The 24,614-nt window shown below is 53.7% G+C and overlaps 2 protein-coding genes across 2 annotated transcripts; both read left to right on the top strand.

Moving 5' to 3' along the window:
• Nucleotides 1–4,216: 4,216 nt before the first annotated feature.
• LOC128803020 (helicase SRCAP-like) lies at nt 4,217–8,520 on the top strand (the record flags this gene model as incomplete). Its single annotated transcript, XM_053969595.1, has 2 exons — nt 4,217–4,436; nt 8,328–8,520. Coding segments are annotated over 2 exons (327 nt in total), but the record flags the coding sequence as incomplete, so codon positions are not given.
• A 103-nt stretch (nt 8,521–8,623) lies between these two features.
• On the top strand, nt 8,624–24,385 carry LOC128803019 (helicase SRCAP-like). Its single transcript, XM_053969594.1, has 8 exons — nt 8,624–8,692; nt 9,761–9,809; nt 13,707–13,876; nt 15,586–15,782; nt 16,958–17,072; nt 20,082–20,285; nt 24,048–24,136; nt 24,307–24,385. Exons 1-8 carry the CDS (start codon nt 8,624–8,626, stop codon nt 24,383–24,385), a joined length of 972 nt encoding a protein of 323 aa, XP_053825569.1.
• Nucleotides 24,386–24,614: the final 229 nt, after the last annotated feature.

Genomic DNA, 24,614 nt, shown 5'->3' with positions numbered 1-24,614 from the left:
GGGGGATTTGGGGGAAATTTGGGGAAATTTGGGTAAAAATTGGGGGAAATTTGGGGAAATTTGGGTAAAAATTGGGGGATTTTGGGGAAATTCGGGGAGGGGGAGAGAAATTTGGGGGGAAATTTGGGGTAAAAATTGGGGGATTTTGGGGGATTTGAGAGGTGGGGGAGAGGAAATTTGGGGGATTTTGGGGGAAAATTTTGAGGATTTTGGGGGGAAATTTGAGGGGATTTTCGGGAAATTTGGGGAGAATTTGGGGGATTTTGGGGAATTTTTGGGTAAATTTGGGGAAAATTGGGGGAAAATTTGTGGGATTTTGGCGAAATTTGGGTAAAAATTGGGGAATTTTGGGGAAATTTGGGGAAAATTTGGGGAATTTTGGGAAAATTTGGGGTAAAAATTGGGGGAATTTGGGGAAATTTGGGGGAATTTTTGGGGAAATTTTGGGCAAATTTGGGGAGAATTTGGGGAATTTGGGGGAATTTTTGGGGAAATTTGGGGGATTTTGAGGAAATTTGGGTAAAAATTGGGGGATTTTGGGGGAATTTTCAGGAAATTTGGGGGATTTTGGGGGGAATTAGGGGAAATTGGGGAAAATTTGGGGAAATTTAGGGAAATTTTGGGGAATTTTGGGGAAATTTGGTAAGATTTAGGGAAATTTTAGTAAAATTTGGGTAAAAATTGGGGATTTTGGGGGAATTTGGGGAAATTTTGGGGGAAAATTTGGGTAAAAATTGGGGGATTTTAGGGAAATTTGGGGAGAATTTGGGGGATTTTGGGGGGTCCTCGGGGGTGGGGGAGGGGAAATTTGGGGGATTTTGGGGAAATTTTGGGGAATTTGGGGAAAATTTGGGTAAGATTTAGGGAAATTTGGGTAAAAATTGGGGATTTTGGGAGATTTGGGGGAAATTTGGGGAGAATTCAGGGGGATTTTGGGGAATTTTTGGGTAAATTTGGGGAAAATTGGGGGAAAATTTGTGGAATTTGGGGGAAATTTGGGTAAAAATTGGGGGATTTTGGGGGAATTTGGGGGATTTTGGGGAAACGGGTAAAAATTGGGGGATTTTGAGGAAAATTTGGGGGGAATTTGGGGAATTTGGGGAAATTTTGTGGAATTTGGGGAAAATTTGGGTAAGATTTAGGGAAATTTGGGTAAAATTTGGGTAAAAATTGGGGGATTTTGGGGAAATTTGGGGAAATTTGGGGAAATTTGGGGAAATTTTGGGAAAATTTGGGGGATTTTGGGGGAAATTTGGGGAATTTTTGGGAAACTTGGGGGGAAATTTTGGGAAAATTTGGGGGATTTTGAGGAATTTGGGGAGGATTTGGGGAAATTTTTTGGGATTTTGTGGAAATTTGGGGAAATTTTGGTCAAATTTAAGGAAAATTTGGGGAATTTTTGGGGGGATTTTGGGGAAATTTGGGGCATTTTTGGGGTTTCAAGTCTGGGGGAGGGAAATTTTTTATCTTTTTTTGGCAAATTTTGGGGATTTTTTGCCTTTTTTTAGACTTTTTAGGATTTTTCTCCCATTTTCCCCCAGAAATTTTGGCAAATTTTGGGGTTTTTTGCCAATTTTGGCCGTTTTGGTGCCCGATTTTGGGGCTTTTTTTGGGATTTTTTTGGGGTATTTTTGGGTGGATTTTTTTGGGATTTTTTTGGGGTTTTTTGTTATTTTAGGCCAGATTTTTTTGGGGATTTTTTTGGGTTTTTTTGACATTTTTGGGTGGATTTTTTGGGGATTTTTTTGGGATTTTTTGGGGGGTTTTTTGACATTTTTGGGTGGATTTTTTGGGATTTTTTGGGATTTTTTGGGATTTTTTGGGGTTTTTTGGCATTTTAGGTCGGATTTTTTTGGATTTTTTTGGGATTTTAAGCCAGATTTTTTTTGGGATTTTTTGGGATTTTTTTTTGGTTTTTTTGACATTTTTGGGTGGATTTTTTGGGATTTTTTTGGGATTTTAAGCCGAATTTTTTTGGGATTTTTTGGGGATTTTTTTGGGATTTTAAGCTGGACTTTTTTGTGATTTTTTGGGGTTTTTTTTGGCATTTTAGCCCACATTTTTTTAGCAATTTTTCCTGATTTTTTCCCTCAAAAACCCTCGGAATTTGGGGCATTTTTTGCCCATTTCAGTGCAGATTTTGGCTTCCTGGCTCCGATTTTTGGGGTTTTTTTTGGGAATTTTTGGTGCTTTCTGATCCACTTCTTTTGGGATATTTTTGCTGCTTTTAGGGCCAATTTTTTTCCATTTTTTTTTCCCCAAAATTCTCTGGAATTTCACGGGATTTGGGCAATTTTTCGTTATTTTAGTGCAGATTTTGGCCATTTTTATTGCGATTTTCAGGTGAATTTTCCCCATTTTAAACCCAAATTTCCCAGATTTTTTTCCCGCTTTTTCCCAAATTTTTTTCCCATTTTTTTTCTCTCAGAAATCCCCAGAATTTGGCTGAATTTGGGATAATTTTGGGCCATTTTAATGCAGATTTTTAGGGCTCCCAAAGCGTTTTTAATGAGATTTTCAGGAGAACTTTCCCCATTTTAAACCCAAATTTCCCAGATTTTTTTCCCGCTTTTTCCCAAATTTTTTTCCCATTTTTTTTCTCAGAAATTTCCAGAATTTGGCTGAATTTGGGATAATTTTGGGCCATTTTAATGCAGATTTTTAGGCTCCCAAAGCCGTTTTTATTGTGATTTTCGGGTGAATTTTCCCCATTTTAAATCCAAATTTCCCAGAATTTTTTCCCACTTTTTCCCAAATTTTTTTCCCATTTTTTTTTCTCAGAAATCCCCAGAATTTGGCTGAATTTGGGACAATTTTGGGCCATTTTAATGCAGATTTTGGGGCTCCCAAGGCCGTTTTTAACGCGATTTTTTGGCATTTTTTGACCATTTTAAATCCAATTTTCCCGGAATTTTTTCCCACTTTTTCCCAAATTCTTTTCCCATTTTTTTTTTCTCAGAAATTTCCAGAATTTGGCTGAATTTGGGATAATTTTGGGCCATTTTAGTGCAGATTTTGGGGCTCCCAAGGCCGTTTTTAACGCGATTTTTGGGCATTTTTTGACCATTTTACCTCTGATTTTCCCGGGATTTTTTCCCACTTTTCCCAGATTTTCCCCCTGTAGGAATCCCTGGAATCTCCGCGAGTTTGGGCCATTTTTTCCCATTTTAGCGCAGATTTTGGGGCTGTTTTAATGCAGATTTTCGCTATTTCGGTGCCGTTTTTTTGCATTTTTTGGCCATTTTAAATCCAATTTTCCCGGAATTTTTTCCCACCCTTTTCCCCAATTTTTTCCCTGTAGGAATCCCTGGAATCTCCACGGATTTGGGGCCATTTTTGCTCATTTTAGTGCAGATTTTCACCCATTTTAGCGCAGATTTTGGGGTGTTTCGGTGCCGTTTTTTTTGCATTTTTTGGCCATTTTACCTCCGATTTTTCTCGGAATTTTTTCCCACCCTTTTCCCAGATTTTTTCCCTGTAGGAATCCCTGGAATCTCCGCGAGTTTGGGGCCATTTTTGCCCGTTTTAGCGCAGATTTTGGGGTGTTTCAGTGCAGATTTTGGGGCTCCCGAGGCCGTTTTTAATGCGATTTTTTTGCAGATTTGTGTTTTATAAATCCAATTTTCCCTTTGTTTCCCAAATTTTTTTCCAATTTTTTTTCTCAGAAATCCCCAGAATTTGGCTGAATTTGGGACAATTTTTGGCCGTTCTAGTGCAGATTTTGGCTGTTTTAATGGCGATTTTTAGGGCTCCCAAGGCCGGTTTTAATGGGATTTTCGGGGTGAATTTTGACCATTTTAACTCCGATTTTCCCGGGATTTTTTCCCACTCTTCCCTGTTTTCTCCCCCCCTCGCAGGAATCCCTGGATTCTCCGCGAGTTTGGGGCCATTTTTTCCCATTTTAGTGCAGTTTTTGAGTGTTTTAATGCCCATTTTTGGCTTTTCACGACTGATTTTTGCGGTTATTTTGACCATTTCAACTCCGATTTTCCCGGGATTTTTTTTCCACCCTTTTCCCAGACTTTTTCCCCAGATTTTTTCCCTGTAGGAATCCCTGGATTCTCCACGGGTTTGGGGCCATTTTTGGCCGTTTTAGCGCAGATTTTGGGCCTCCCAAGGCCATTTTTAACGCGATTTTTGGGCATTTTTTGACCATTTTACCTCCGATTTTCCCGGGATTTTTTCCCACTTTTCCCTGTTTCTCCCTCCCCCGCAGGAATCCCTGGAATCGCGGCGCGCCCGCGGCCGGGCGGAGCGCCTGGAGCGGCTGCTGCGGCTGAACGAGCAGCGCTGCGGGCTCAGCCCCGTCTACGGCCGCGAGGTTTTGGCTTTCCTGACGCTGCCGCCGCGCCGCTTCGCGCCGCCAGGGGGCGCCCTGGACCGCGCCGTGCTCCGCCCCCCCCAGCGCCTGCAGCAGATGAAGCGGTGCTGGACAGGTGAGCGGGGATTTGGGGATTTTGGGGGAATTTTGGGGATTTTTGGGGGAATTTTGGGGATTTTTGGGGAATTTTGGGAATTTAGGGGGATTTTAGTGGGATTTTTGGGATTTTTTTGGGGATTTTAGGGGGATTTTGGGGAATTTTGGGGATTTTTGGGGGGATTTGGGGGAATTTTGGGGATGTTTTGGGGATTTTTGGGGATTTTAGGGGGATTTTTGGGATTTTTTTTGGATTTTAGGTGGATTTTTGGGGATTTTGGGGGATTTTTGGGAATTTTCCCGGATTTTGGGGGGATTTTTGGGGAATTTTTGGGATTTTAGGGGGATTTTTGGGGGATTTTTGGGATTTTTTGGGGATATTTTGGGGATTTTAGGGGATTTTTGGGGGATTTTCCCGAATTTTGGGGGGATTTTGGGGGATTTTTGGGGATTTTTGGGGGATTTTGGGGGAATTTTAGGGATTTTTGTGGGATTTTAGGGGGATTTTTGGGGAATTTTGGGAATTTTGGGGGAATTTTGGGGGAATTTTGGGGAATTTTCCCAAATTTTGGGGGGATTTTGGCGGATTTTTGGGATTTTTTTGGATTTTTTTGGGATTTTAGGGGGATTTTTGGGGATTTTTGGGCTAATTTGGGGTTTTTTGGGGGATTTTGGGGGAATTTTGGGGAATTTTGGGGATATTTGGGGGATTTTTTTTGGGATTTTTGGGGAATTTTTGGGATTTTTTTGAGGATTTTGGGGGGATTTTCCCGAATTTTGGGGGATTTGGGGGATTTTTTGGGGATTTTAGGGGGATTTTTGGGGATTTTTTTGGATTTTTTTTTTATTTTAGGGGGATTTTTGGGTATTTTGGGGAATTTTCCCGAATTTGGGGGATTTTGGGAGGATTTTCCCGAATTTTGGGGAATTTTGGGGATTTTTGGGGAATTTTCCCGAATTTTGGGGGAATTTTTGGGAATTTTTGGGGGAATTTTGGGGATATTTTAGGGATTTTAGGGGGAATTTTGGGGATATTTTAGGGATTTTAGGGGAATTTTTGGGCAATTGAGGGGAATTTTTGGGATTTTTGGGGGAATTTTGGGGGAATTTTGGGGATTTTTTGGGATTTTAGGGGATTTTTGAGGATTTTTGGGGATTTTTGGGGAATTTGGGGGATTTTTGGGGAATTTTGGGGGGATTTTGGGGATTTTTGGGGATTTTAGGGGGATTTTTGGAGATTTTTGGGGATTTTAGGGGGATTTTTGGGGAATTGAAGGGGGTTTTGGGGGATTTTTGGGGGATTTTGCAGGAATTTTGGGGAATTTTTGGGGATTTTTGGGGGAATTTTGGGGAATTTTGGGGGAATTTTGGGGATTTTTTAGGAATTTTCCCAAATTTTGAGGGAATTTTGGGGGATTTTTGGGGAATTTTTGGGGGATTTTTTGGGGATTTTTGGAGAATTTTCCTGATTTTTGGGCAATTGTCCCGATATTTGGGGAATTTTTCCTGATTTTGTTGGATTTTTTGGGGGATTTTTGGGGAATTTTTGGAGGAATTTTGGGGAATTTTTTGGGATTTTTCCAGAATTTTGGGGGGATTTTGGGGAATTTTCCCGAATTTTGGGGGATTTTTGGGGATTTTTCCGGATTTTTTTGGGGATTTTTGGGGATTTTTCATTTTTTGGAAATTTTTTCCCAATATTTTTGGGAATTTTTCAGGTTTTTTTTTTGTGATTTTTCCAGATTTTTTTGGGGATTTTTCCTGATTTTTGGGGAATTTTTTCCAATTTTTTGGGATTTTTTGGTGATATTTGGGGATTTTTTAGTCATTTTTTTGGGATTTTTGGTGATTTTTTGGGGATTTTTTGGGGATTTTCCCCATTTTTTTGGTGATTTTTTTGGGATTTTTTATTTTTTTGTCATTTTTTTTGTGATTTTTAGGGGTTTTTTTTATTTCATTAAGAGTTTTTTGGGCAGGTTTTGGGTCAAGCTGAAATTCTTAAATTGGTCAAAATTTGGGGAATTTTGGGGATTCTTTTGAGGAATATTTGGGGGATTTTTTTGGGGGAATGTTTTGGAATTTTGGGGATTTTTTTGGATTTTTTTGGGCTTCTTTCAGGGAATATTTTTTGGAATTTTTTTTTTCATTTTTTGGGATTTTTTGGGGAATTTTTGGGGTTTTTTTTTTGGAAATTTTTTGGAATTTTTGGGGATTCTTTTGTGGAATTTTGGGGAATTTTTTGGAATTTTTGGGGATTCTTTTGTGGAATTTTAGGGGGATTTTCTTTGGGAATATTTTGGAATTTTTGGGGAATTTCTTTAAATTTTTTTAGGAATTTTTGGGGATTCTTTTGTGGAATTTTTGGGGAATTTATTGGAATTTTTTTGGGGATTCTTTTGTGGAATTTTTGGGGAATTTTTTGGAATTTTTTTGGGATTCTTTTGGGGAATTTTTTAGGAATTTTTTTGGGGGGTTTTTGGGATTTTTTTGGGGAAACTTTTCTATCCCCATGGGCCAAACCAAGTGACTTCAGGGGGGGATCCGGGAGCTTTGGGCCGTTCCATGTCCCCGTAGGGGTGTCCCAGTGTCCCCAGGGGTGTCCCCAAGGTGCCACCTCCCCATTTCAGTGTCCCCAAATCCTCATGGGGGTGTCCTGGTGTCCCCAAGGTGTCCCCCCCCTATTTTGGGGTGTCCCAGTGTCCCCAGGGGTGTCCCCATTGTCCCCATGGGCCAGACCAACTGACTTCAGGGGGGGATCCAGGAGCTTTGGGCCATTCCATGTCCCTGTAGGGGTGTCCCAGTGTCCCCAGGGGTGTCCCCAAGGTGTCCCCAAGGTGCCACCTCCCCATTTCAGTGTCCCCAAATCCCCATGGGGGTGTCCCATTGTCCCATGGGTGAGACCAAGTGACTTCAGGGGGGGATCCGGGACCTTTGGGCCATTCCATGTCCCCGTAGGGGTGTCCCAGTGTCCCCAGGGGTGAGACCAAGTGACTTCAGGGGGGGATCCGGGACCTTTGGGCTGTTCCATGTCCCCGTAGGGGTGTCCCAGTGTCCCCAGGGGTGTCCCCAAGGTGTCCCCCCCCATTTTGGGGTGTCCCATTGTCCCCAGGGGTGTCCCCATTGTCCCCATGGGCCAGACCAAGTGACTTCAGGGGGGGATCCGGGACCTTTGGGCCATTCCATGTCCCTGTAGGGGTGTCCCAGTGTCCCCAGGGGTGTCCCCAAGGTGTCCCCAAGGTGCCACCTGCCCCGTTGGTGTCCCCAAATCCCCATGGGGGTGTCCCAGTGTCCCCAGGGGTGTCCCCAAGGTGTCCCCCCCCCATTTTGGGGTGTCCCAGTGTCCCCATGGGCCAGACCAAGTGACTTCAGGGGGGGATCCAGGAGCTTTGGGCCATTCCATGTCCCATAGGGGGGGTCCAGGCCCCTCACATCGATGTCCCCAAGGTGCCACCTCCCAATTTCAGTGTCCCCAAATCCCCATGGGGGTGTCCTGGTGTCCCCAAGGTGTCCCCCCCCATTTTGGGGTGTCCCATTGTCCCCAGGGGTGTCCCCAGTGTCCCCATGGGCCAGACCAAGTGACTTCAGGGGGGGATCCGGGACCTTTGGGCCGTTCCATGTCCCCGTAGGGGTGTCCCAGTGTCCCCAGGGGTGTCCCCAAGGTGTCCCCAAGGTGCCACCTGCCCCGTTGGTGTCCCCACAGGTTCCTGGTGGCCATCCCAGTGTCCCCCAGGGGTGTCCCCAAGGTGTCCCCCCCCATTTTGGGGTGTCCCCAGTGTCCCCATGGATGAGACCAAGTGACTTCAGGGGGGGATCCAGGAGCTTTGGGCCATTCCATGTCCCTGTAGGGGGGGTCCAGGCCGCCCACATCGATGTCCCCAAGGTGCCACCTGCCCCGTTGGTGTCCCCGCAGGTTCCTGGTGGCCGTGCCGGCGGTGGCCTCGCGGGGGGTGTCCCTGCACAGCGGCCGCCCCCCGCCCTGGGCGCAGCGGCAGCGGCAGCGCCTGGAGCAGCACCTGAGGGAGGAGCTGCGGGGCGCGGGGGGCGCACCTGGGCCAGGGGGCTGCACACGCAGTTCCCAGACCCCCGGCTGGTGCAGTACGACTGCGGTACGGGGACACCGGGGACACCGGGGACATTGGGGACATCGGGGGCATCGGGGACATTGGGGACACGGGGGGGATTGGGGACATTGGGGACATTGGGGACATGGGGCGCACCTGGGCCAGGGGCTGCACACGCAGTTCCCAGACCCCCGGCTGGTGCAGTACGACTGCGGTACGGGGACACCGGGGACACCGGGGGGATTGGGGACATCGGGGGGATTGGGGACATTGGGGGATTGGGGACATTGGGGACATCGGGGACATTGGGGACATTGGGGACCTCGGGGACATTGGGGGGATTGGGGACACCGGGGGGGATTGGGGACATTGGGGACACCGGGGACATTGGGGAGATTGGGGACATCGGGAGGATTGGGGTCACTGGGGGGATTGGGGACATTGGGGACATTGGGGACACCGGGGGGATTGGGGACATTGGGGACATTGAGGACATCGGGGACATCAGGGGGATCGGGGACATCGGGAGGATTGGGGTTACTGGGGGGATTGGGGACATTGGGGACACCGGGGGGATTGGGGACACCGGGGGGATCGGGGACATCGGGAGGATTGGGGTCACTGGGGGGGATTGGGGACATTGGGGGGATTGGGGACGTCGGGGACATCGGAGGGATTGGGGACATTGGGGACATTGGGGACATGGGGTGCACCTGGGCCAGGGGCTGCACACGCAGTTCCCAGACCCCCGGCTGGTGCAGTACGACTGCGGTACGGGGACACCGGGGACATCGGGGACACCGGGGGGATTGGGGACATTGGGGACATTGGGGACACGGGGGGGATTGGGGACATTGGGGGGATCGGGGACATTGGGGACATTGGGGACATCTAGGGGTTAAAGGGACATTGGGGACACTGGGGGGATTGGGGACATCGGGGACACTGGGGATACCCAGGGGTTAAAGGGACAGTGGGATCATTGGGGACATTGGGGACATGGGGGGGATTGGGGACATTGGGGACATTGTGGGGATGGGGGACATTGGGGACACCCAAGGGTTAAAGGGACATCGGGGACATCAGGGACACCGGGGAGACTGGGGACATTGGGGACACACAGGGGGTTAAAGGGGTATTGGTCATTGGGGACATTGGGGATATTGGGGACATTGTGGGGGATTGGGGACATTGAGGACATTGAGGACATTGAGGACACGGGGGGGATTGGGGACATTGGGGACATTGGGGACATTGGGGACATGGGGCGCACCTGGGCCAGGGGCTGCACACGCAGTTCCCCGACCCCCGGCTGGTGCAGTACGACTGCGGTACGGGGACACCGGGGACATCGGGGGGATTGGGGACATTGGGGACATGGGGGGGATTGGGGGCATTGGGGGGATTGGGGACACGGGGGACATTGGGGACATTGGGGACATGGGGGGGATTGGGGGCATTGGGGGGATTGGGGACACCGGGGGGATTGGGGACATTGGGGACATCGGGGGGATTGGGGACATCTGGGGGATTGGGGACATTGGGGACACAGGGGGGATTGGGGACATTGGGGACATTGGGGGGATTGGGACATCGGGGGGGATTGGGGACATCCAGGGGTTAAAGGGACATTGGGGACACTGGGGGGATTGGGGACATCGGGGACACTGGGGATACCCAGGGGTTAAAGGGACAGTGGGATCATTGGGGACATCGGGGGGATTGGGGACATTGGGGACATTGGGACATTGGGAACATTGAGGACACGGGGGGGATTGGGGACATGGGGGGATTGGGGACATCGGGAGGATTGGGGTCACTGGGGGGATTGGGGGGATTGGGGGGATTGGGGACACCGGGGACATTGGGGAGATTGGGGACATCGGGAGGATTGGGGACATTGTGGGGGATTGGGGACATTGGGGACATTGGGGACACCGGGGGGATTGGGGACATCAGGGACATTGTGAGGATTGGGGACATTGGGGACACCCAGGGGTTAAAGGGGTATTGGTCACTGGGGACATTGGGGACATCGGGGGGATTGGGACATCGGGGACACTGGGGACATTGGGGACATTGGGGACATCAGGGGGATTGGGGGGATTGGGAACATGGGGGAGATTGGGGACACGGGGGGGATTGGGGACATTGGGGGGATTGGGGACATTGGGGGGATTGGGGACATTGGGGGGATTGGGGACATCCAGGGGTTAAAGGGACATTGGGATCATTGGGGACGTTGGGGACATTGTGGGGATTGGGGACATCGGGGACGCGGCGCTGGGAGGGAGGGGCCATCCCAGTGTCACCCAGTGCTGCCACACCTGTCACACCTGTCACACCTGTCACACCTGTCACACCTGTGTCACCTGTCACACCTGTCCTCACCTGTCACACCTGTCACACCTGTCACACCTGTCTCACCTGTCTCACCTGTCTCCACCTGTCACACCTGTGTCACACCTGTCACACCTGTCTCACACCTGTCATACCTGTGTCACCTGTGTCACCTGTCACACCTGTCTCACCTGTCCCTACCTGTCACACCTGTCACACCTGTCACACCTGTCACACCTGTGTCACACCTGTCACACCTGTCATACCTGTCACACCTGTGTCACACCTCTCCTCACCTGTCTCTCACCTGTCCTCACCTGTCACACCTGTCACACCTGTGTCACACCTGTCACACCTGTCCCCACCTATCACACCTGTTCCACCTGTCACACCTGTCCCCTCCATCCCCTCAGCTGTCACACCCGTTTCACCTGTCTCACCTGTCCCCACCTGTGACACCTGTCCCCACCTGTCACACGTGTCTCACTTGTCACACCTGTCCACACCTGTCTCACCTGTCCCCACCTGTCACACCTGCCACACCTGTGTCACACCTGTCACACCTGTCTCACCTGTGTCTCACCTGTCTTTCACCTGTCACACCTGTCACACCTGTCTCACCTGTCTCACCTGTCCTTTACCTGTCTCTGGTGCTGTCTCTGTCTCCTGCTGCCATCCAGTGGCTTCCCTATCCCTCACCTGTCCCTTCCTGTCCTACCTCTCACCTGTCTCACCTGTGTCTCACCTGTCTGATCTCACCTGTGTCTCACCTGTGTCTCACCTGTGTCTCACCTGTGTCTCACCTGTGCAGGTAAGCTGCAGGCGCTGGCTGTGATGCTGCAGCGGGCACCGTGTGCCACCTCACCTGTCCCTCACCTGTCCCATGTGTCCTTTCCTATTCTCTTTGTCCCTTACCTGTCTCTCACCTGTGTCTCACCTGTCTCACCTGTGCAGGTAAGCTGCAGGCTCTGGCAGTGCTGCTGCAGCGGGCACCGTGTGCCACCTCACCTGTGCCTCACCTGTCCCATCTGTCTTTCCCCATTTCACCTGTGTCTCACCTGTTTATTTCACCTGTCTCTCACTTGTCTCACCTGTCTCACCTGTGTCTCACCTGTCTCACCTGTGCAGGTAAGCTGCAGGCGCTGGACGTGCTGCTGCGGCGCCTGCGCGCCGGTGGACACCGCGTGCTGTGTCACACCTGTGCCTCACCTGTCCCTTACCTGTCCCATGTGTCTTTCCCCATTTCACCTTGTCTGTCTCACCTGTGTCTCACCTGTCTCACCTGTGCAGGTAAGCTGCAGGCTCTGGCCGTGCTGCTGCAGCAGGCACTGTGTGCCACCTCACCTGTCCCTCACCTGTCCCATGTGTCCTTTCCCATTCTCTTTGTCCCTTACCTGTCTCACCTGTATCACCTGTCTGATCTCACCTGTGTCTCACCTCTGTCTCACCTGTGCCTCACCTGTCCCTCACCTGTCCCATGTATTTTTTCCATTTCACCTGTCTGATCTCACCTGTCTCTCACCTGTCACACCTGTCTCACCTGTCCTTTACCTGTCTCTGGTGCTGTCTCTGTCTCCTGCTGCCATCCCAGTGGCTTCCCTATCCCTCACCTGTCCCTTCCTGTCCTACCTCTCACCTGTCCCACCTGTCCCACCTGTCCCACCTGTCTCACCTGTCTCACCTGTGTCTCACCTGTCTGGTCTCACCTGTGTCTCACCTGTGTCTCACCTGTCTCTCACCTGTCTCACCTGTGTCTCACCTGTCTCACCTGTGCCTCACCTGTCCCATGTGTCCTTTCCCATTCTCTTTGTCCCTTACCTGTGTCTTACCTGTCTCACCTGTCTCACCTGTCTCACCTGTGTCTCACCTGTGTCTCACCTGTGTCTCACCTGTGCAGGTAAGCTGCAGGCCCTGGCTGTGCTGCTGCAGCGGGCACCGCGTGCTGTGTCACCTGTGCCTCACCTGTCCTATCTGTCTTTCCCCATTTCACCTGTCTCTCACCTGTCTCTCACCTGTCTGTCTCACCTGTGTCTCACCTGTGTCTCACCTGTCTCACCTGTGTCTCACCTGTCTCACCTGTGCAGGTAAGCTGCAGGCGCTGGCTGTGCTGCTGCAGCGGGCACCGCGTGCTGTGTCACCTGTCCCTCACCTGTCCCATGTGTCCTTTCCCATTCTCTTTTTCCCTTACCTGTGTCTTACTTGTCTCACCTGTCTCACCTGTGTCTCACCTGTGCAGGTAAGCTGCAGGCTCTGGCAGTGCTGCTGCAGCAGGCACTGTGTGCCACCTCACCTGTCCCTCACCTGTCCTATCTGTCTTTCCCCATTTCACCTGTCTCTCACTTGTCTCACCTGTGTCTCACCTGTGTCTCACCTGTCTCACCTGTCTCTCACCTGTCTCACCTGTGCAGGTAAGCTGCAGGCTCTGGCAGTGCTGCTGCGGCAGGCACTGTGTGCCACCTCACCTGTCCCTCACCTGTCCCATGTGTCCTTTCCCATTATCTTTGTCCCTTACCTGTGTCTCACCTGTCTCTCACCTGTGTCTCACCTGTCTCTCACCTGTGTCTCACCTGTCTCACCTGTGCAGGTAAGCTGCAGGCTCTGGCAGTGCTGCTGCGGCAGGCACCGTGTGCCACCTCACCTGTCCCATGTCTCCTTTCCTATGCTCTTTGTCCCTTACCTGTGTCTCACCTGTCTCTCACCTGTCTCACCTGTCTCTCACTTGTCTCACCTGTGTCTCACCTGTGTCTCACCTGTGCAGGTAAGCTGCAGGCTCTGGCTGTGCTGCTGCAGCAGGCACCGTGTGCCACCTCACCTGTCCCTCACCTGTCCCATCTGTCTTTCCCCATTTCACCTGTCTCACCTGTGTCTCACCTGTCTCACCTGCGCAGGTAAGCTGCAGGCGCTGGACGTGCTGCTGCGGCGCCTGCGCGCCGGCGGGCACCGCGTGCTGATCTTCACGCAGATGACGCGCATGCTCGACGTGCTCGAGCGCTTCCTCACCTTCCACGGCCACATCTACCTGCGCCTGGACGGCTCCACCCGCGTCGAGCAGAGACAGGTGAGCACACCTGGCGGGGACGCGCCGGGGGGGGGGGCTGGGACACACCTGGGATACACCTGGGGAGGGTTAGAGACACCTGGGACACACCTGGAGGGGGCTGGGATACACCTGGGTAGGGTTAGACACACCTGGGACACACCTGGGCACACCTGAGCACACCTGGGTAGGGTTTAGAGACACCTGAGACACGCCTGGGGGGGCTGGGATACACATGGGGAGGGTTAGAGACACCTGGGACACACCTGGGAGACACCTGGGGATGGCTGGGATACACCTGGGTAGGGTTAGACACACCTGGGACACACCTGGGTACACCTGGGCACACCTGGCGTGGCTGAGATACACCTGGGCACACCTGGAGGGGGGCTGGGATACACCTGCATAGGGTTAGACACACCTGGGACACAGCTGGGCACACCTGAGCACACCTGGGTAGGGTTAGAGACACCTGGGACACACCTGGGGATGGCTGGGATACACCTGGAGGGGGCTGGGACACACCTGGGTAGGGTTAGACACACCTGGGACACACCTGGGGGTGGCTGGGATACACCTGGGTAGGGTTAGACACACCTGGGACACACCTGGGGGTGGCTGGGATACACCTGGGTAGGGTTAGACACACCTGGGACACACCTGGGGGTGGCTGGGATACACCTGAGCCCACCCAGGTGCAGTTGGGCGTGGCTGGGGCACACCTGGAGGCAGTTGGGAACACCTGGGATACACCTGGGTAGGGTAAGAGGCACCTGTGTGCCCAGGTGTGCCCTCAGGTGTGCCCCCAGGTGTGCCCTCAGGTGTCCTTCATGAACCTCAGGTCGGTGTGCCCAGGTGTGCCCAGGTGTGCCCAGGTGTCCCCTCAGGTGTGCCCCAGGTATCTCAGGTGTGCCCCAGGTATCTCCGGTGTGCCCAGGTGTGCCCCAGGTGTCCCCCAGGTATCTCAGGTGTGCCCCAGGTGTGCCCCAGGTATCTCAGGTGTGCCCCAGGTGTGCCCCAGGTATCTCAGGTGGGCCCCAGGTATCTCAGGTGTGCCCCAGGTATTCCCAGGTATCTCAGGTGTGCCCCAGGTATCTCAGGTGTCCCTCAGGTGTGCCCCAGGTATCTCAGGTGTGCCCCAGGTGTGCCCCAGGTATCTCAGGTGTCCCCCAGGTATCTCAGGTATCCCCAGGTATCTCAGGTGTCCCTCAGGTATCTCAGGTGTCCCTCAGGTGTCCCCCAGCTATCCCCAGGTATCTCAGGTGTTCCTCAGGTGTCCCCCAGGTATTCCCAGGTATCTCAGGTGTGCCCCAGGTATCTCAGGTGTGCCCCAGGTATCTCAGGTGTGCCCAGGTGTGCCCCGCCCTCACCTGCGCGTCGTGCCGCAGGCGCTGATGGAGCGCTTCAACGCCGACAAGCGAATCACCTGTGCCCAGGTGTCTCTCAGGTGTGCCCCAGGTGTCTCAGGTGTCCCTCAGGTGTTCCTCAGGTGTGCCCCAGGTATCTCAGGTGTCCCTCAGGTATCCCTCAGGTATCTCAGGTGTCCCTCAGGTGTGCCCCAGGTATCTCAGGTGTGCCCCAGGTATCTCAGGTATCCCCCAAGTGTCTCACGTGTGCCCCAGGTGTCCCCCTCAGGTGTGGCCCAGGTATTCCCAGGTATCTCAGGTGTGCCCCAGGTACCTCAGGTGTGCCCAGGTGTGCCCCGCCCTCACCTGCGCGTCGTGCCGCAGGCGCTGATGGAGCGCTTCAACGCCGACAAGCGAATCTTCTGCTTCATCCTCTCGACGCGCTCGGGCGGCGTCGGCGTCAACCTGGCGGGCGCCGACACCGTCGTCTTCTACGACTCCGACTGGAACCCCACCATGGACGCGCAGGCGCAGGACAGGTGTCACCGCATCGGCCAGACCCGCGACGTCCACATCTACAGGTGAGCGCACCTGGGACGCACCTGGGGGGGCTTTTCTGGGAGTTTCAGCCTCACCTGTGCAGGTATTTGGGAGTTACGGACTCACCTGTGCAGGTATTTGGGTGTCAGGAGCTCACCTGTAGCACATGGAGCTCACCTGTGCAGGTATTTGGGAGTTACGGACTCACCTGTGCAGATGAGAGCTCACCTGTGCAGGTATCTGGGTGTCAGGAGCTCACCTGTGCAGGTATTTGGCAGTCAAGAGCTCACCTGCGCAGGTATTTGGCAGTCAGGAGCGCACCTGTAACACCTGGGTGCTCACCTGTCTTACCTGTGGCTCACCTGGAGCTTACCTGTGCTACCTGTGTGCTCACTTGTCTCACCTGTCCCACCTGTCTCACCTGTGTGCTCACCTGTCTCACCTGTCTCACTTGTGTGCTCACCTGTCTCACCTGTCTCACCTGCAGGCTGATCAGCGAGCGCACGGTGGAGGAGAACACCCTGGGGCTCACCTGGGGCCGTTCCCTGGGGCTGTTCCCCGGTGTTACCTGTCCCGCCTGTGTTACCTGTGTGCTCACCTGTGTGCTCACCTGTGTGCTCACCTGTCTCACCTGTGTCTCACCTGTCCCATCTGTCTCACCTGTGTGCTCACCTGTCTCACCTGCAGGCTGATCAGCGAGCGCACGGTGGAGGAGAACACCTGGGGCTGTTACCTGGGGCCATTCCCCTGTGTTACCTGTCCCACCTGTGTTACCTGTGTGCTCACCTGTCCCACCTGGCTCACCTGTGTGCTCACTTGTGTGCTCACCTGTGTGCTCACCTGTCTCACCTGTGTCTCACCTGTCTCACCTGTCTCACCTGTGTGCTCACCTGTCTCACCTGCAGGCTGATCAGCGAGCGCACGGTGGAGGAGAACACCCTGGGGCTGTCCCCCTGCGTTACCTGGGGCCGTTCCTTGGTGTCACCTGTCTCACCTGTCCCACCTGTGTGCTCACCTGTGTGCTCACCTGTCTCACCTGTCCCACCTGTCTCACTTGTCTCACCTGTGTGCTCACCTGTCTCACCTGCAGGCTGATCAGCGAGCGCACGGTGGAGGAGAACACCTGGGGCTGTTCCCTGGGGCCATTCCTTGGTCTCACCTGTCTCACCTGTGTGCTCACCTGTCTCACCTGTGGTCTCACCTGTCTCACCTGCAGGCTGATCAGCGAGCGCACGGTGGAGGAGAACATCCTCAAGAAGGCCAACCAGAAGCGGCTGCTGGGCGACATGGCCATCGAGGGCGGCAACTTCACCACCGCCTACTTCAAACAGGTGAGCCCCCCCGCAGGTGAGCCCCCCCGCAGGTGAGCCCCCCCGCAGGTGAGGGCGGGGCCGGGGCTCCCAGGTGTGGAGGAACCTCCTGGGGGGCACCCGGGAGATGTTGGGGAGGGGCAGGTGAGGGTGGGGCGGGGCTCAGGTGAGATGCGGGTGAGAGGGAGGCGCGGTTTGGGGTGGCCAGGTGTGCCCCAGGTGGGTTCTGGGTGTGGCCAGGTGGGGCTCAGGTGTGCCCCAGGTGGGTTCTGGGTGTGGCCAGGTGGGGCTCAGGTGTGTCCAGGTGAGGCTCAGGTGTGCCCCAGGTGGGTTCTGGGTGTGTCCAGGTGAGGCTCAGATGTGCCCCAGGTGGGGCTCAGGTGTGTCCAGGTGAGGCTCAGGTGTGTCCAGGTAGGGTTCAGGTGTGTGCAGGTGAGGCTCAGATGTGCCCCAGGTGGGTTCTGGGGGTGGCCAGGTGGGGCTCAGGTGTGCCCCAGGTGGGTTCTGGGTGTGGCCAGGTGGGGCTCAGGTGTGCCCCAGGTGGGTTCTGGGTGTGTCCAGGTGAGGCTCAGGTGAGGTCCAGGTGGGGTTCAGGTGTGTCCAGGTGTGCCCCAGGTGGGTTCTGGGTGTGTCCAGGTGAGGCTCAGGTGTGTCCAGGTGGGTTCTGGGGGTGGCCAGGTGGGGCTCAGGTGTGCCCCAGGTGGGTTCTGGGTGTGTCCAGGTAGGGCTCAGGTGTGCCCAGGTGGGTTCTGGGTGTGTCCAGGTGGGGCTCAGGTGTGCCCAGGTGGGTTCTGGGGGTGGCCAGGTGGGGCTCAGGTGTGCCCAGGTGGGTTCTGGGGGTGTCCAGGTGAGGCTCAGGTGTGCCCCAGGTGGGTTCTGGGGGTGTCCAGGTGAGGCTCAGGTGTGTCCAGGTAGGGCTCAGGTGTGTCCAGGTGAGGCTCAGGTGTGCCCAGGTGGGGATTAGGTGTGTCCAGGTGGGGCTCAGGTGAGGTCCAGGTGGGTTCTGGGTGCATCCAGGTGAGGCTCAGGTGGGTTCTGGGTGTGTCCAGGTGGGACTCAGGTGTGAAGGAGCGCTCTGGGGGCACTTCTGGGGTGTCCAGGTGAGGCTCAGGTGTGTCCAGGTGAGGCTCAGGTGTGCCCCAGGTGGGTTCTGGGTGTGTCCAGGTGAGGCTCAGGTGTGCCCCAGGTGGGTTCTGGGTGTGTCCAGGTGAGGCTCAGGTGAGGTCCAGGTGGGTTCTGGGTGTGTCCAGGTGGGACTCAGGTGTGCCTCAGGTGGGGTTCAGGTGTGTCCAGGTGTGGCCCAGGTGGGTTCAGGTGTGTCCAGGTGGGGCTCAGGTGTGTCCATGTGAGGCTCAGGTGTGCCAAGGTAGGGTTCAGGTGTGTCCAGGTGTGCTTCAGGTGGGTTCAGGTGTGTCCAGGTGAGGCTCAGGTGTGAAGGAACGCTCTGGGGGCACTTCTGGGGTGTCCAGGTGAGGCTCAGGTGTGTCCAGGTGGGGCTCAGGTGTGTCCAGGTGGGGCTCAGGTGTGCCAAGGTGGGGCTCAGGTGTGCCAAGGTGGAGATTAGGTGTGTCCAGTTGGGGTTCAGGTATGTCTAGGTGGGGCTCAGGTGAGGTCCAGGTGGGGTTCAGGTGTGTCCAGGTGAGGCTCAGGTGTGCCCCAGGTGGGTTCTGGGTGTGTCCAGGTGAGGCTCAGGTGTGCCCCAGGTGGGTTCTGGGTGTGTCCAGGTGAGGCTCAGGTGTGCCCCAGGTGGGTTCTGGGTGTGTCCAGGTGAGGCTCAGGTGTGCCCCAGGTGGGTTCTGGGTGTGTCCAGGTGAGGCTCAGGTGTGCCCCAGGTGGGTTCTGGGTGTGTCCAGGTGAGGCTCAGGTGTGCCCCAGGTGGGTTCTGGGTGTGTCCAGGTGAGGCTCAGGTGTGCCCCAGGTGGGTTCTGGGTGTGTCCAGGTGAGGCTCAGGTGTGCCCCAGGTGGGTTCTGGGTGTGTCCAGGTGAGGCTCAGGTGTGCCCAGGTGGGTTCTGGGTGTGTCCAGGTGAGGCTCAGGTGTGCCCCAGGTGGGTTCTGGGTGTGTCCAGGTGAGGCTCAGGTGTGCCCCAGGTGGGTTCTGGGTGTGTCCAGGTGAGGCTCAGGTGAGGTCCAGGTGGGTTCTGGGTGTGTCCAGGTGGGACTCAGGTGTGCCCCAGGTGGGGTTCAGGTGTGTCCAGGTGTGGCCCAGGTGGGTTCTGGGTGTGTCCAGGTGGGGCTCAGGTGTGTCCATGTGAGGCTCAGGTATGCCAAGGTAGGGTTCAGGTGTGTCCAGGTGTGCCTCAGGTGGGTTCAGGTGTGCCCAGGTGAGGCTCAGGTGTGAAGGAACGCTCTGGGGGCACTTCTGGGGTGTCCAGGTGGGGTTCAGGTGTGTCCAGGTGGGGTTCAGGTGTGTCCAGGTGAGGCTCAGGTGTGTCCAGGTCGGGTTCAGGTGTGCCCAGGTGAGGCTCAGGTGTGTCCAGGTGGGGCTCAGGTGTGTCCAGGTGAGGCTCAGGTGTGTCCAGGTGGGGCTCAGGTGTGCCCATGTGAAGCTCAGGTGTGTCCAGGTGAGGTTTAGGTGTGCCCAGGTCGGGTTCAGGTGTGCCCAGGTGGGGTTCAGGTGTGTCCAGGTGAGGCTCAGGTGTGCCCAGGTGGGGTTCAGGTGTGTCCAGGTGAGGCTCAGGTGTGCCCCAGGTGAGCTCCCAGCCTCACCCAGGTGCGCCCAGGTGAGGCCAGGTGCCCCCAGGTACCCCCCAGGTGTGCCCAGGTGAGCTCCCAGCCTCGCCCAGGTGCGCCCAGGTGAGGCCAGGTGCCCCCAGGTACCCTCCAGGTGCCCCCAGGTACCCTCCAGGTGTGCCCAGGTGAGCTCTCAGCCTCACCCAGGTGCGCCCAGGTGAGGCCAGGTGCCCCCAGGTACCCCCCAGGTGTGCCCAGGTACCCCCCAGGTGTGCCCAGGTACCCTCCAGGTGTGCCCAGGTGAGCTGCCAGCCTCGCCCAGGTGCGCCCAGGTGAGGCCAGGTGCGTTTCCCCCGCAGCAAACCATCCGCGAGCTGTTCGACATGGCGCCCGAGGAGCCGGCGCGGGAGCGCGACAGCGATGGCGACCGAGCAGGGGACAGAGGGGACAGGGACAGGGACAGGGACAGGGACAGGGACAGGGACAGGGACAGGGACAGGGACGGCGCCAACGACGACGACGACGACCCCGCGGCCACGCGCAGGACGCACATCCTCGAGCAGGTGAGGCGCACCTGCGCCAGGTGAGGCGCGCCGCGGGGGTGGGGGGGGGGAGGCGCCGAGTGTCCCCAAATGTCACAAAATGGCCCCAAAATGGAGGCAAAATGGAGCTAAAATGGAGCCAAAATGGAGCCAAGTGGACCCAAAATGGCCCCGAATAGACCCAAAATGGAGCCAAAATGGAGCCAAATGGACCCAAAATGGAGCCAAAATGGAGCTAAAATTGACCAAAATGGAGCCAAAATGGAGCCAAATGGACCCAAAATTGAGCCAAAATTGACCAAAATGGAGCCAAAATGGAGCCAAATGGACCCAAAATGGCCCCGAATAGACCCAAAATGGAACGAAAATGGAGCTAAAATTGACCAAAATGGAGCCAAATGGACCCAAAATGGAGCCAAAACGGAGCCAAAATGGACACAAATTGACCCAAAGTGGACCCAAATTGACCCAAAATGGCCCCAAATAGACCGAAAATGGCTCAAAATGGAGCTAAAATGGAGCCAAAATGGAGCCAAATGGAGCCAAAATGGACCCGAATGGAGCCAAAATGGAGACAAAATGGAGCCAAATGGACCCAAATGGAACCAAATGGACCCAAAATGGAGCCAAAACGGAGCCAAAATGGACACAAATTGACCCAAAGTGGACCCAAATTGACCCAAAATGGCCCCAAGTAGACCCAAAATGGCTCAAAATTGAGCGAAAATTGAGCAAAATGGAGCCAAATGGACCCAAAATGGAGCCAAATTGACCCAAAATTGAGCCAAAATTGACCAAAATGGAGCCAAAATGGAGCCAAAATGGACCCGAATGGAGCCAAATGGACCCAAAATGGAGCCAAATGGACCCAAAATGGACCTAAATGGATCCAAAATTGAGCCAAAATGGCTCAAAATGGACCCAAATGGAGCCAAAATGGAGCGAACTGGACCCAAAACGGAGCCAAATGGAGCCAAAATGGCCCCAAATGGAGCCAAAATTGACCCAAATGGACCCAAAATGGACACAAAATGGTTCAAAATGGATCCAAATGGTTCCGAATTGAGCCAAAATTGACCCAAAATGGAGCCAAATGGACCCAAAATGAACCCAAATGGAGCCAAAATGGAGCAAATTGGAGCCAAATGGATCCAAAATTGACCCAAAGTGGCTCAAAATGGACCTGAATGGCCCCGAATGGACGTAAATGGACCCAAAATGGAGCCAAATGGACCCAAAATGGACCCAAATAGATCCAAAATTGACCCAAAATGGCTCAAAATGGACCCAAAATGGACCCAAATGGGCCCAAAATGGAGCCAAAATGGAGCCAAATGGACCCAAACGAACCAAAATTGACCCAGAATGGTTCAAAATTGACCCAAAATGGCCCCGAATGGCCCCAAAATGGGCCCAAAATGGAGCCAAATGGACCCAAATGGACCCAAAATGGAGCCCAATGGACCCAAAATGGACCCAAATGGACCCAAATGGATCCAAATGCAGCCAAAATGGACCCAAATGGAGCCAAAATGGACCCAAATGGAGCCAAAATTGACCAAAATGGAGCCAAAATGGTTCAAAATTGATCCAAAATGGACCAAAATGGATCCAAATTGACCCAAAATGGACCCAAATGGAGCCAAAATGGAGCCAAAATGGAGCCAAATGGACCCAAAATGGACCCAAATGGACCCAAATGGAGCCAAAATGGAGCAAATTGGACCCAAAATGGAGCCAAAATGGAGCAAATTGGAGCCAAATGGATCCAAAATTGACCCAAAGTGGCTCAAAATGGACCTGAAAGGCCCCGAATGGACGTAACTGGACCCAAAATGGAGCCAAATGGACCCAAAATGGACCCAAATAGATCCAAAATTGACCCAAAATGGCTCAATATGGACCCAAAATGGAACCAAATGGGCCCAAAATGGAGCCAAATGGACCCAAACGAACCAAAATTGACCCAGAATGGTTCAAAATTGACCCAAAATGGCCCCGAATGGCCCCAAAATGGGCCCAAAATGGAGCCAAATTTGACCCAAATGGACCCAAAATGGAGCCCAATGGACCCAAATGGACCCAAAAGGCCCCAAATGGATCCAAATGGAGCCAAAATGGACCCAAATGGAGCCAAAATGGACCCAAATGGAGCCAAAATTGACCAAAATGGAGCCAAAATGGTTCAAAATTGATCCAAAATGGACCAAAATGGATCCAAATTGACCCAAAACGGAGCCAAATGGACCCAAATGGAGCCAAAATGGAGCCAAAATGGCTCAAAATGGTTCAAAACGGAGCCAAATGGACCTAAATGAAGCCAAATGGGCCCAAAATGGATCCAAAATTGACCCAAAATGGCTCAAAATGGACCTGAATGGCCCCGAATGGACCTAAATAGACCCAAAATGGAGCCAAATGGACCCAAAATGGACCCAAATAGATCCAAAATTGACCCAAAATGGCTCAATATGGACCCAAAATGGACCCAAATGGGCCCAAAATGGAGCCAAAATGGAGCCAAATGGACCCAAACGAACCAAAATTGACCCAGAATGGTTCAAAATTGACCCAAAATGGCCCCGAATGGCCCCAAAATGGGCCCAAAATGGAGCCAAATGGACCCAAAATGGCCCCAAGTTGACCCAAAATGGAGCCAAAATGGAGCCAAATGGACCCAAACGAACCAAAATTGACCCAGAATGGTTCAAAATTGACCCAAAATGGCCCCGAATGGCCCCAAAATGGGCCCAAAATGGAGCCAAATGGACCCAAATGGACCCAAAATGGAGCCCAATGGACCCAAAATGGACCCAAAAGGCCCCAAATGGATCCAAATGGAGCCAAAATGGAGCCAAATGGAGCCAAAATTGACCAAAATGGAGCCAAAATGGAGCCAAATGGAGCCAAAATGGTTCAAAATTGATCCAAAATGGACCAAAATGGATCCAAATTGACCCAAAATGGAGCAAAATGGACCCAAATGGAGCCAAAATGGAGCCAAAATGGCTCAAAATGGTTCAAAACGGAGCCAAATGGACCTAAATGAAGCCAAATGGGCCCAAAATGGATCCAAAATTGACCCAAAATGGCTCAAAATGGACCTGAATGGCCCCGAATGGACCTAAATAGACCCAAAATGGACCAAAATGGAGCCAAATGGACCCAAAATGGCCCCAGTGGCCCAAATGGCTTCGATGGTCTTGGTGTCCCCAAATGGCCCCAATGTCCTCAAGCCCCTCGATGTCCCCAAGTCCCTCAATGTCCCCAACGTCCCCAAACCCCTGAACGCCCCCAATGTCCCAAATCCCTCAATGTCCCCAGTGTCCCCAATGTCCCCAATGTCCTCTTTGCCCCAAATGTCCCAAACGTCCCCAAGCCCCTGAACGTCCCCAGTGTCCCCAAGTCCCTCAACGTTCCCAATGTCCCCAATGTCCCAAATCCCCTGAATGTCCCCAACATCCCCAAGCCCCTCAATGTCCCCAAGTCCCTCAATGTCCCCAATGTCCCCAATCCCCTGAAGGTCCCCAATGTCCCCAAGCCCCTGAATGTCCCCAGTGTCCCCAAGTCCCTCACCATTCCCAATGTCCCCAATGTCCCCAAGCCCCTGAATGTCCCCAATGTCCCCAAGTCCCTCAATGTCCCCAATGTCCCCAATTTCCTCTTTGTCCCAAATGTCCCAAACGTCCCCAAGCCCCTGAATGTCCCCAGTGTCCCCAAGTCCCTCACCATTCCCAATGTCCCCAATGTCCCCAAGCCCCTGAATGTCCCCGCTGTCCCCAGGCTCTGTGCGGGGCCGAGGACCCCGAGGACATCCGGGCGGCGTCGCAGGCGCAGGCCGAGCACGTGGCGGCGCTGGCCCCATGTCCCCGGTGTCCCCAATGTCATCAGTGTCCCCAGTCCCCTGAAGGTCCCCAATGTCCCCAAGCCCCTGATGTCCCCAATGTCCCCAAGTCCCTCAATGTCCCCAATGTCCCCAATGTCCCCAAGCCCCTGATGTCCCCAATGTCCCCAAGTCCCTCAATGTCCCCAATGTCCCCAGTGTGCCAAATGTTCTCTTTGCCCCAAATGTCCCCAATGTCCCCAAGCCCCTCGATGTCTCCAACGTCCCCAACCCCTGAACGTCCCCAATGTCCCCAAGTCCCTCAATGTCCCCAATGTCCCCAAGTCCCTCAATGTCCCCAATGTCCCCAAGTCCCCAAACGCCCCCAATGTCCCCAACCCCTTGATGTCCCCAAGTCCCTCAATGTCCCCAACGTCCCCAAACCCCTGAACGCCCCCAATGTCCCAAATCCCTCAATGTCCCCAGTGTCCCCAGTGTCCCCAATGTCCTCTTTGCCCCAAATGTCC

This window comes from Vidua macroura, unplaced genomic scaffold, assembly GCF_024509145.1.
Source record: "Vidua macroura isolate BioBank_ID:100142 unplaced genomic scaffold, ASM2450914v1 whyUn_scaffold_259, whole genome shotgun sequence".
Taxonomy (NCBI): Eukaryota; Metazoa; Chordata; class Aves; order Passeriformes; family Viduidae; genus Vidua; species Vidua macroura.
This window is presented reverse-complemented; position numbering and strand designations above follow the sequence as displayed.